The sequence below is a fragment of the Cuculus canorus genome, chromosome 1 (genome assembly GCF_017976375.1).
Source record: "Cuculus canorus isolate bCucCan1 chromosome 1, bCucCan1.pri, whole genome shotgun sequence".
Lineage (NCBI taxonomy): Eukaryota > Metazoa > Chordata > Aves > Cuculiformes > Cuculidae > Cuculus > Cuculus canorus.
Window position 1 is genome coordinate 20,533,037 of NC_071401.1, and position 13,856 is coordinate 20,546,892.

The 13,856-nt window shown below is 36.0% G+C and overlaps 1 protein-coding gene across 1 annotated transcript in view; it reads right to left on the reverse strand.

The window, feature by feature from the left end:
* MIPEP (mitochondrial intermediate peptidase) overlaps positions 1–13,856 on the reverse strand; it is a 68,394-nt gene that overhangs the window by 26,460 nt on the left and 28,078 nt on the right. The window contains exons 12-15 of the mRNA XM_054069576.1: positions 12,952–13,029; positions 11,770–11,974; positions 8,066–8,175; positions 2,134–2,208 (exon numbers count right to left, since the gene is read on the reverse strand). Of these exons, the coding sequence (XP_053925551.1) occupies positions 2,134–2,208; positions 8,066–8,175; positions 11,770–11,974; positions 12,952–13,029 (468 nt within the window). The remainder of the gene's footprint in view (positions 1–2,133; positions 2,209–8,065; positions 8,176–11,769; positions 11,975–12,951; positions 13,030–13,856) is intronic.

Consider the following 13,856-nt stretch of genomic DNA (forward strand, 5'->3'; position numbering starts at 1 on the left):
CATCCTACTTCAGCCCAGCCTTGATCCTCTTTTTCCTATGTCCTGGTCTTGGTAGGGTCCAGGCCACCCGGACAGCACAGCTAAAAAAAAAAAATCCATCCCTCAAAATAACTTGACGGAATTTCATATTGATAAGCATTCCCAACTACAAAACACACTTCTGTGTGTTTACATAGGCCTTTGAAATGGGAAAAGGAGACAAATCCCACAACCATGGGATTTTAGGACATACTGCTGAAGAGCATGCTAACACTTAACATTAAGCAGCGGCTAGAGGATGATTATTAATTTCAGTAAAACACATTTCCCAAAAGACCTAAAAATATAAAAAGGCCAGCAAATAATTATCTACCTTCATATCATCTCCCTATTTTGCACTGACTTTAGTACTTTTTAGTTTCACTTGACTCCAGTTCTTTTTAGCTCCACTTTTGCTTAATATCATCATAGATTCATAATACAATTAGGGTTGGAAGGGATCTTCAAAGCTCATGTGGTCAAGCACCCCTGCAGTGAGCAGGGATATTTTCAACCAGAACAGGCTGTTCAGAGCCCCGTCCAATCCGACCTTGAATGTTTTCCAGGGATGGGGCAACCTCCACCTTTCTGGGCAACCTGTGCCAGTGTTTTACCAATTATTAATACGTAAACTCTTATGCATTTTCCAGTGAAGCTACCACTGATTGAAGGACTCTGAGACTTAAGCTGCATGGCAAAACCCTTATGAGGCCGTGCATGGATTCTCCAATCTTTCCTCTCGAGTAACTGATTAAACCAGAGGGGTTATAGTTATGATGAAAAATCAGCTTAATTTCTTATTTTCACATGCCAACAAACTTATTTTCAGAACAGACCACAAAAGGACCTTTAGGAATTTTACCCGCTGCACCAAAGTTTGTAAGCATTTTTCTTTCTTCCAAAGGTCAAACATGGCTTACATAACATCTAGTCATGAATAAAGAACATACGCTTAGCAAAGTCTGAAGGAAAGGTATTAGGGTCATCATTCACAGTTTTTTCAGGTATATACATCAGTAGTACGTATATACTTTGCCATCTGCAGACCGAAATGTTTTCCTTCAATGAATTATTGCACTTCTAAATCTGCATGAGTAACAACACACCCTTCTACAAAGCAATTTGTGAATTTGCCATGCAGCCAGCTTCTCTGGGACACATTTTTCTGAATTAATAAATAGAATGTCTCTGCCAGCCAGCCTCTTTGAAGCGAGCGTATATTTCTGTGGGCATTACATTTGGAATCTCTATAAATGTGGTGCTGAAAGTAGGAAATTATAACATTATTCACTGTGGCATTGTGGTTGTTTGGCTCAGGCTGAGACTGGTTCAATTTCAGTTACACAAAAGTAATTTGAGGACAAGCAGTCTGCTTAATCACTGTATCACTGCCAGCACCAGTCAATCACTGTGTGCCTGCAGGAATTTAAGCCCACCAGGAGTGGGTGTTCCCTTCCCCCGTTCTATAGCTAAGGGGTCTGGAGTCACTCTGGGACAGAGTCTACAGACACCCCAGGAGCAGCCAAGGGCCAGCTGTGGCAAGGGGGATTGCACAGCCCACCCCATGGGACCAATGCAATGATCCCTCCTTGACTTCTGGAACATGCTATCTCCACCACCACAGGACAGGGAGGCCTTGTTGTTTGTTAATGTATCTGTGACTGAAAGTGTTCTTGGTATCCAAGCCCATTTAGCCCTCACAGTGTCAATGTGGTTTCAAACCTTGACAAGACTATAGCAAATACATACGAAAAATTGAAAGGAAATGTTAGATCTATACATAGCTGCAACAGACACACCAGAAAAGAACCGGTGCGTGTGAAAGCACTTGATCGCCACTCAATATTAATTCTGATAATTCAACTATTTTCAAAAGCTGCGGTTTTCACAGTATTTTCCCACAGATTTAGATATTTAGGCTTAAGCAGTGAGCACAGAGTACATTCACAAAAAACAAACTTGAAAATTAATATTAAAATGACTTAATGTTCATTAATTTGCAGACAGTTAGATAACGCGTGTAAATTAAAACAAAAAAATGGTAAAATTAAAAGAATTAAAATATGTTCCCTAAGTTCTGGATAGAGGGTAGAGACTAGAATGTAAAGAACATACCTGGAGTTGCATATCAGCTGCAGCACACACCTTTTTGGATTCACATAGTCTTGACACCATGTTTTTCGGTAGTGGCTTGAATAAAAAAAGTCAGAAAATATTTAGAACTGTTGTATATTTATAAATAGTGTGCTTAATACTAGAAAAGGCTGAAGACATAAAAAAACCGAAGCTTCCTGTTGGTAATAAAAATATATTTGAAGTGCTTTGCACTGAGGAAGGAAATCTCATTACTAAACAAAACACTAAATAGGCAATTAAGATATCAGCAGTAATTTATGTAGCAATCAAGAAATCACTCCATCGCAGTGTTTGTTTTCTACAAATTGATCCTATGTTCCCTTACACGCCTGTTAAAAATACTATGACAATCTTTATAGATAAAGAACAGACGGGGCAGTTAAAGTCCTATCAGGTCTATTAGTCCTATCCCGACTAATCTTCAAAAGCAGATACTATACAGTAGATTCTTCTGTTGGTCTTTGAGCACAGTTCACTTAGATTTACATGGAGGCCCATGTAACTCCCATTGATCTGGTGGGGTTTTCATAACTTCAACTGGGATAGCATCAAACCTTCTACCCTAACCCACATTAAAATGTTTCATCATACTGAACAGTAAATAGCTACCCTTTGAAATTTTTAACAAAGTTGAATTTATTCCACATCTACGGCAATAAAATTATCTGTGTCACCACAAGCTGAAAGCCAGAGACATTTTTTCAGGTCATTAAGCAAGTTCTTTTTGATTTCTATCCAGATGTCTGAAAGTACATCCAAAGACATCTTAATGCCAGATTTTTAAGAACATCTGTATGTGAATGCTTGACCTTACACTTCTGCTGCTGCTTCCTGAAGCTTTTCAATAGATGTTTTGCCTAGTAAGTATATTCCTTTTTTTTTGCAAGCAGTTTTATTAAACAAAAATATAAAAAATAGTTAAAATAACTGGGTTCTTGCTAAAATATTAAGAAAGCCACTACGAATTGTTCACTGCAATACAGATGTTTGGTATCACACTGAACTCTAAAAGCATATCTACACTTTTACAGTGCATTGAAGCGGATGAGAAATAATACCGAAAGTCTACAGATCCCAATGGCAGAGCCATATGTATAGATTCTGTGCAAGCCATATGACTTCAAGACAAACAATGTTAATGTTCACAGAATAAAAACTCAGCTCCAGAAAAGTTACACATAAGTGAGGAAAATGTTATCAATTAACGCTGTGGAATCTGGAAGTTACAGCAGATATGAAAAATTCTCAAGTTGCACAGCTGTTTTGTATAGTAGTTTGCCAAGGCTTGTAAACCTCTTCACTAAGACAAATGTTAGCTGCGTCAAGAACAGGACAGAACGACATCCAGTATTTTGCCTGTCATAAATGTGCACAGCTGTTAAATTTCAACACATAAAAATGAACCAATGAATGTGACATCTACAGTATATCCTTGTTAGGTCACTAATTATCCTTCCCAAAGAGAAAAATTCTATTTCAAATTATATGACGACTTTGGGCTACTAGAGTAAGGTAAATGGGCAGTTATCCATAGTTAGTAGCTGAGTACATCCATACTGGATTTACTATTGCTCAAAATACAACTTAATTACGTAGAAAAGTTATAAAGGCCAGAAGCAAAGTAGAAAGAAAATTACAAATGGCAAAAACTGATTTGGTTGGGCAATTTTTCTCCTGGCTCTAAGAACATCTCTTGTCCAATCCTCTTGCATAGGCAGAGTGAGACATGCACTTCAACAACTTTTCGTCCTGGAACTTAAAGCACATGTGGGTTTGCAATAACACAGTTTCAGCTGTCATGCGAGAAACGCATGACCGATAGAATTTTGAACAGATTTTGTTAATAAGTACCAGACCTATGAGCAAATTTTGGCAGCTTTTTGGACATTTTCATTTCCTAGTGAAGTAGTACAGAATGGAATTAAACAAAAGTGATGTCTTTTAGGGACACCTATATTTTGGATACAGTGAACTGAATGAGAAATCTTAAATTGTAATTTGTTGGTGCTAAAAAAGCTGAATATTCAAAAGCTTGGCAACAGCAAATCTGTATATTCTACACGGTTATAATATAAGAGTGTTAAGGCCAAGAGTACTCCTACCAGTAGGGTCAAACCAGCTATTTCAACATAATGGATTTTCAGCTTTGGCAGCCTCTGCATTCACCCATTTCTTCCTTACATTCTGCTAAAAGCATCTATCCTATTCTAAATTGAACTCCTGCAGGGAGACACAGAACCATCATTAACAATGGACTAAAATCTCCTTGCACAGGAGATGGCTTAACACCACCTTCTAGAGACCACGTAAAATGTAGGTAACACCAAGAGCCTCCAAGAAAATCTTTTTTATCTTTTTTGTAGCCATACTAATATCAAACAATGTAGATCTGCTCTCCTCTGAAGATCAAGCTCTACTGTTTGAGCAGATTAAAATCAACAGGAAAATAATCACTCTTCTGACAATACCTATTGACAAAAAAACACAGGATAAAGACAAATGTTTTATTGTTTAAATCTATCAGTGTTACTGATCCTGCTTAAAGATGTTATTGTGATTATAATTCACAAACCAACCAAAATGGCACCAGAAAAACATTGCCAAAATTAGATTAAATTGCAAGAATGATTAAAAGGAGATAAGTTATTTTTCTGAAAGAACCTTTGGGATTTTAAAATTTAAGATTTTAGGGAACTAAAATTAGACTCCAGAATGTTTTTTGAAGATCGACATTCCTCTCCAAAGTCTGTTTCTGTGAATGTAAGGCATACAGATACACTGAGTTTTGAGCGTACTGAGGAAGATGCTGTTTCAGAGAATAGAAACTACTTCTCCTTGCTCCATTAGTCTCATACAGTCCCTTAATAAGCAGCTGAGTGAAGAACAAAGTGCATTAGCAGGATTGTTTCACTTATTCTGAAAGATGAGCTCTCTGATAAGGCCAGAATCAAACTCTCATCCTCATTCCAAAAGAAAGACTTCACAGAGGTTTGGCTAAAACTATTTTAATTGAATAACCATTCCATTTAAAAAATTTAAATACTACATGCTTTATTTTGTGTTCCACTTTTCCATCCTTTTATGTTAAGTAGCTTTAAGATCTTGGCATGAATTTTTCAGTATGTTTGCAACGGTGGCTTAAAGAACAGAATTTCCTGTGTTTCAAAGCACACTTAACTCCTTACTGCTATGCAGTAACCATGACACATTATGGCTGTTTACTGTCTGTGGCCTATTCTTGTAATCATGCCAATACAATACAGCCTTTGTAATTCCATCTCTGCAAAAAATGAAGTCAGTTCAAATTTGAACAACTAAAATACTGGCCTTTGTTTAAGAGAGTCTTCAAAATCACACAAGCTTAAAATTATCCAGTGCAACAGACCTACCAGGTATCTGTGCATTTCAACAAAATTAAAACAAACATAGTGACACAGAAGGGTACACATGCATCAGGTTGTCTGTTTAAGCACTGTTGTGACCTCATTTTGGACCAGCTTGAATCCATGAGCTTACTTGAGCAATCAGACTTGAGTAACTAAGTCGTCTCTAGTTCTTTTTTTTTCCTCAAGTATTTTCAGCTCTGTGTTATCTTTAAGATGAAAGGAAAACTAGGCTTGCTGGAAAAAATATTTTGTGCTGGCCAGCTTTTTGAACTAATTTAACATGACTTGCTCTTTTGGCCAGAAGAGCTCACAAGCTTTTTGACTCCTTGGTACTCAACAGCATAACCATCCAAAATGCACAAGAAAGCAGAGACAGGCTTTCTGTAAACCTCAAGATATTTTGGACCAGATTCATATGATCCACATCTACATGCACAATGCATTTGCATCTTTGAAAGCCTGCCCACCAAATCTTTTTTTTAACAGTTCATATGTTTTAATAACCAAAACAACACCTCTTTCCCCTCCTCTTCCCATAAGCATAAGCACTGTTCCTAAGTGAGGACCAGTCCTACAACAGGCTTTTATGGTAAGGGCAATCATAAGCTGAGACTATGCTACTAAGTTTTTCTGATGTAATTACAGCCACTAGTAATGTTAAAAATCACACCACCTAAAATTTACATGCAAAAACTATAGCATAGATGCAGCAAGGCCAAAAGAAGAATGCTTTTTCAAATCTTCTCCACAGAATCAAACAAACCAGCGTAACTTCCTACTTCCCCTTGAAAAGGGGGTGAAGCAGACTCATTTTTCTTTCAAATAACTAGAAAACTGGTGAACAAAATGTTGATTCCAATTTCCATTTTCACACCAAAACATTAGACAGAGAACAAGCAGAAAAAACATAAGCCCCAAATGGATTTTTGTGAAGTCATTAACGTAAGAGAATTAGGATTTTCCATTCAAAGTACTTAGTAACATATACACAACAGACAAAAGTAATTCCTGTAACAATCACTAATTTCAAGAACAGAGAAGATGACTTCAAACTATTTGGATTTAAATGACAGATGCAGAAATCTGATATCTGACTCTTAAAACTAGCTTAGATGAGTGAACATAAGCAGAAGTAGATTTATATATGTTGGATAATGGCTTAAAAATACACTCTAATTTTTTTTTTAAGAAGCAATTAAAAGGAAGCAGTCTGAGGCCCTCAAAAGCTACACAGCAGTCTCAGGCTCTTTTTCTCATCTTCCAGCATAATCCATTCTTGCCCCCTTCAAGACTGAATTTCTGCATTAAACCAGTGCCTGTTTCTTAGCTTTTGCACTGCAACTAAACATGGTTTAGATTTGTTAAACCATTTTGAAAATACAAAGTCATAAATAATGTTCCACAAATCTCTTTCAGATGTTTTAGTCAAACTCATTCTCTGAACTCATATGCAACCAGATTAACTCCACAATGTTTTAATGCTACATGAACTTTATAGAGAACACTAAAAAGCAGTATTTCAGTATGTGGATTCAAAGAAATGACAAATACTCCTGAACCAAGCACTTTCAACTCCCACGTTTCAAGGAGATTCTCAGTTCTGTGCACATGATTGCTCAGTCAAAAAAAAAAAAAAAAAAAGAGCAGATTTACAGAGCAAATTTCTCAGACATTATCTATTAAAATAGAAGTTAAGCAACTTAAGAGTCTTTCCTAGTTTTGCATTGATGTGTAGTCTATTCTTCAACCATCGCATCTGAGCACACTGACACTTGCCACAATCAAAAGCACTAGAAAAAGATCTTCGGTTACTGTTTACTGGTTTGTATTTTTGAAATGGCTGTATAAATATAAATCCTGTTCTGCTGCCTTGCATTAAAGCAATCACCGAAAGCCACTTTGTTCCAAAGAAGAACAGTTCCCTAAATTTCCCATAGAAAGAAGATCCTTGCATTAGACTGCTACTGAACAACTGCAAAGATTTGTGACTGCTAGAATCTAACTAATCCGAATCTTAAATAAAGCAGTACACCTTTCATCACAAAATATTTCAATTGCTACCCTGCACTGTGCTAAAAATGGGAGTCCTTAAACACCACAGATAATTCCCATTTCTTTGCATTATTTGGTATCTGAGCTTTATTTTAAAGGCAGTTTGACGAAGAGTTAGTATTTTTCTCTTAACCCATCTGCAATTAAATTAAAATATTCCACTTAACTCTATTCATACAGAAGTTGTTCACCAACTACATTAAGTCTGTGTAGAAACTACACACCTTTTGCAGGAAAAAAGGTTGAAAGTCTTAAATATATAAATGGAACCTTGGATATAAGCATCCGGTCTTCCTTTAAAGATTACATTTATCTTTTCTGTTATGAGAATATTAACATTTATTCTGAAAAATTAAAATCATAATTTCTATCCATTGCTTATTTCTACTTAACAAATAACACATGAAATTTTGATTGTTTTCCTGAACACATTTATTCCCATTTTCAGTATTTTACATATTAATTTTTCCTACCTGTCCCGTTTTGTAATGCCTTGCAAACTGGTTAACCACTCGATAGTCATTTGCAAAGTACTCCATTAAAATTGAGGGAACTTCAGCAAAATCAGTGGCACATCTGGTTCCTAGAGGTAGAATAATTGTATACATTAGCATTTACAATTTTCATTCACACAAATAGTTAACTCTTCCCAAAAGATTTTGCAATGTTCAGTTTGGACTTTTGGTGAACTTTAATGTTCTTTCATTTATTAAGTCAATATTTTATTTCCATAGCATTATTGCACACATTGCCAGAAAAGCTTCATTATAATCCTACACATTTTACTATAAATCACAAAGTAAAACAAAATATTTGAACAGCTGGGTGAGGCACCTTATAAAGCTCTAGATCACACCCTTTTTAAACTAAACCAGACTGAAGCCAAACTGGCCCTACATGAAACACAAAATCTATTAAAGTGTCTTAAACCTAAATCAAACTACAAGGTAAATAAAACTCTGCCTTAATCCCATTCGCAGTTACAACTTTTAGCTTCCATCTGTTTGCTGATCTTACTTATGCTTTATGTTAACCCTGCTTTATAATGCCAAATCATTCATCCAAGGAACACTTGCAGATTGAAGACATGTTCTAAGTAAGTGCAATGAGGTAATATCTTAGCAGTCAGTATTTTTAAAAAGCACTTTCACAAAAACCTTGTTTACTCTAATCATTATGAGCACCTTACACAAAAGAAGTTAAGGAGTATAACACATTACCAAATCAATGCTACTTTTCTAATTTCTATATTAAAGTTAGGGATGTACAAAGTTGCCATTTTAATAATGGGCCCTCTGGGTCATTACCTCTATCCCTGACTGCTAGAGACAATGTCAGCATTCAAAATTAGACTTAAATGTAAGTATGAGTTTTGCTGCTAGAATTCTTTCTTGAAGGTTATTTTTCTAAATCACTCCTTTGATTTTTACAATATCTAATACGTAATATGTAGTTTGAATCCATAACCTGTTTATATTCAATGTCTTCACACCAATACTGCTCTTTAGTATAAATACCATTTCCCACAGTTTTTACCTCTTAACATGAGAGCAACTATATTCTCCCTCAGCCATCATTTCTCAAAGGCAAGTTAAAATCTAAAAGACTATCCCCTTGTAGCTCTTCCCTGCACCTGCTTCAGTTTGAATTCACCTTCAGACCAGACACAAAACCATACCCAAGCATTGCATGAGGTTTCATCAGTATCTTTCTTCACCATTCTAATACTTGTTGCTGTTAGATAGACCTCTGATATAATTTCAAATTACGTTTGCCACTTTCATACACATGAGCTATTTGTAGTTCTGCATTAGCACATGAAATTGCTCCTGTTCCTCCTCCGCTGTTGAAATATCCATATGATAGCATAAATTTTCTTTGTACTCTTTAAATGACTGATCTGCACTGTGTAGTTCTGAACTGCATTTCATTTCTTACACTGCAATATCCAGTCATTCAGTTCTCATACAACACCCCAAATCCTTCTTTTGTGCCATCACATTTCATTACTAGTCTTTTTCTTTGCTGCTGGAAAATTAAAAAAGCCTAAAACTAGGCAGGACTAAAGACAAATGCTTGCAGAACTACACGGATGTTCCCATAGCCATTTATGCCTTCCCAGTGCTCCTTAATAAAGTGGCAGAATTCTTTCAATAACCTTTCAAGAGACTCCTGAAAAATTACATTATCTGAAAGTCAGATAGGTATAAGGTCGGGCAGTTATCTGGGATATGTTAGTCCTCTTGCAAAACAAATCTAAGTATCCTCTACCACAAACTAACTAAAATGGAACACAAGCTAGAGTTTGAAGAATTCTTATAGACACACATACTCATTAAATAATCAATAAATGCATACAGTAAAATGACAGATTAACTTAAAAATAAGCACATCTTAAGTCATAAATGCACAGTGTTATCCAAGTTTTGGGCCCATTAGCAGCAGCATGGGTTCCTGACTACTTGGGAATGTTAATCAGAAAAGGGCGGAAGGGGACAGTAGGAAAGGTGTGAAATACCCAGTGCATCTCATCTAGAACATGAAAGTTTTTCTTCTCACAACAGCCTGTAGTCATCTTTTTGCCATCCAAGTGTCTCATTAGAGCAGATGGCCCCTAAAGGACATCCCTAGGATGAGCCATTTGATTGTCTCACATTCCAAACCCTAAAGGAGAAAAAAAAAAAAAAAAAAAATTCCCTACAGAAACAGCCCTACTGACCTCCAACACTGCTGTTGCAATGCTAGATGTGGAGTGAAATCCCATGGGACACAGGACTGCCTGGAGCTAAGGCAATGCTGAAACTACATACTGGGGCTTATGGGAAGTCTGAGCCTCAAAATTAACTATTTCCTGCTATATTCTGCCCCTTCAAGATTTTCTGACATGGAGACGAATATGATTTACTGCCACAACAGGAGAACCCCACCAAAGTAATTACACTGGGCATATAAGTACCCTTGGAGGTCAAGAAGAACGAGGCCTTCTACTCCTTTCACGTGAGTAGAAAGGAAAGGGGAGAGCAGTTAACCATCCCAAGGAGCATAAAGAGCTTATACTGAAAGAGCATATACAGTGTTCATTTGTTTTAGCAATGTCCAGAAGAGACACACTTAAAACCAGCTCATTTTAATTTTAAGTGGAAAACTTAAGAATGCACATTTTATTTCTGAGTGCAAAGTATATGTTGATAACACACTACCATGGACTCCCCTTTGTATCATTAGCATAATACAAAAATGGTAAAACGTTTTAAAAAGTCCCTGAGGCAAGGGAGCTAAATTTTTATCTGTTTGGTCATGCTTTGTGGTTTTTTAAATAAGTCAATGTCTACTGCAAATGGGATTTCCACGACACTATTACAGAAGAGGACATACCAAGTTGTGCACGGATAAGAAAAGCAGCATGCCAAGCAGCTTTAGCCAGAACAGGTCTTTGACCCTTTTGCCGCAACTGCAGAAGGCCAGAGCAGCCTGCGAGCTGTCAGCCAATACGTTCACTGGCACGGCAGGACTAAATGAAAAAAGGCAATATTCCTTTTCTGTGCATCCACTAAACCGTGGTTACATATTCATTCATGTTCATTTACATATGACAAAAAGGCCTACTAGTTACACATGCTTACAAATACAATACATTTTTACTTTATTGGCTTGGCTTTGATCAGAATCAACTAGAAAAGGCCTGGCTTTACAGATTTTATCATATAGCCACTGTATACTCTTTACAAGAGCTAATTTACTAATTTTCCTCAATTAAATTTCCTAAATCATTTGCAACTCGGAACTCACTGTGCTTTTACACTAGGTAAAAGTTTAGCTCTATTTCCTTCCAATTCTCCAACTATCCCACCATTATAAACTCCACATAAGGCAAACCTGCAAGAATGGATACCACCACTAGAAGAAAAACCAACAGTACAGAAAGAATACAGATGCATAATTCTTCTTAGAAGAAGAATAATATTCAAGTGTTGTTTCATTTGGTTTTAGAAAATATCTGGGGATCTGATATTGTATTTTCAAGTCACTAAAGATGCAGAAGTATCAACATGATTTTCTGGTTGTCTCTCTTTTTTTCTTGTTTTTTTTCTTTTTTTAAACTACTCCCTTCTTCTAGAAATTAAACATTTAATAAATAAATAAATAAAACAAAAAATCACTATTCTAACTTTCTTACCAGTGACATGTTGGTACCGAGTTCTTCCCAGCATAGAATGCATAGCATGTCCCATCTCATGGAAGAGATTTTCCATCATACCAGGACTCAGTAGTGTTGGTGCTCCCCGTGTTGAATGGGGCAGGCTAAGCATAAGAACAACTACAGGCAGCTGATACTCTCCATTTTCCCTTAGCCTGCCTCCACGAACTGTAAAGTGACAATCCTTTTCAAGATAAAAGCAAACATATGGGCAGCTGATGTCATTATACCAATGATATTAAACAATGATGAAATTATTATATTCAATTATTAAATCAAACCTAAATGCATACTCAGCTACACAAATTGAATTCAAAGGTCATTAAGTGTTGTTCAATAGTAGCACGCTGTTTCTTCATCTTCATTATTTGCTTCACATTCATAAAGAAACTACCTTATTTCATAAAGACACGAAGGTGTTGCTTTTAGAAAATAAAATTATTCTTGGTTTCAGAACTATCAAAACCTCTCAATTTTTCTAAAAAATACCACTAGCTCAAAGAAATTTACTGATGTGCCAAATCTGTAATTTATACATAGAAGTTCTCTCCTCATTCACCATCAGAAACTTCTTTATAAAATAATACTACATAGCACTCCTAATATATTGTGAAATATTAGCAAAACAGGGAAATATATTAAACTAATGCAGATTTAAAGTTTGCCCACTTACCACTTTGCTAAAGGATATCTCTACAGAGTGAAAAGCCTATTGTATTGCATCATATAGTCAGTATACTGGCATTAGGCAGCATGAATGAGTGAGTCTCAACAGCTGGAACCACCTATGGTTTTATGTAAAATTTTGAATAAAATTAGTTTTCATTATGAGCTTTCACCTTCAGAGAGTATTAAGATTTCAGATTATTTTAACTTATAAATAGTTCTCTAAAGAGAGTTCTATGACATATCATAGCACTTGTCATTCTGTAGAACAACGAATGTGAGTTCACCTATCAGGTGACGTTTTTCAGATGAAAGGTTACTCACTAAAATGCTTTACTTAAAATCACATTTCAAGCTACAGACCTTCCCTGTTCAAATTTTATTTGTTTTAAATCAAGGTACCATTTACTCAAACTTACATTGAACGCAAATGGCCCTAACACTACAGTCATTACACAAATAAAACGCATGCTGGAATCAGGTCATAAATGTTACCTGATGTGGTTTATCAGGCCGCTGAAAGAAATCACAGTAGATGTATCCTAGCAAGCCTTCAGTTTCATGAACAACAGCCTGAAGGAAAAGAAGGTATAATTTCCACAGTGAAAGAACTGATAAGATGTGTAAACTGAAGACGTAGTATTATAATCCAAAGATTTTTAACGAATACATGACAAATAAAATGGGAATAACTAATGTAAAAACTGTTGGCAATTTTAGTTAAAAAAAATAATGCAAGATTCACAGCTTGTTCCTCAGACTGCAGTCACCCCTCCATTTCACTCTAACTAGTTACAGATTAGTATTAAAAGTAACTTCTCTGCAGCTCCTAAATGCCTTCTGGGTCAGTAACAGAAGTTGATTTACCATGGAAATAAAAATAGTAAGAGTTAGGAGTAATTATAAAATTATCCACATATAATATAATCTTTAATATAAAGAACTCTTGCGGGAGGCTGGAGGTGGAACAACAGTGAAGAAGATCTGGCAGTGAATATACGGAAGGAAGTCAACAGAGAAACCTAGGAACCTGACGAGTAAATCACTGCCCAAGTTTATGTCTACATCCTCCCCTAAGATAGGGCAGAAAAACAAAGATATAAAAACCAATCTCAAAGTAAAGATGACATGCAGAATAAAAAAAATGAGGAAAAGAAACGACTGTTAAAATACGCACTTATGGCACTCATCATCTACAAATCGAAACTACAAAAACATAGCAGGACTCATTCAGACAGATGGCTTGAAAGGTAAAACAATAATCTTCAAACAGAGAAACTGATTCTGATTCAAGCACCCTTCAAACAGAGGCACATTATAAAGGCTTTTAAATACTAAGCATACAAAACGCACTTGGAAGGAGCATGAAGCCTTTGAGGTCTAACTTCAACTAAAATTAG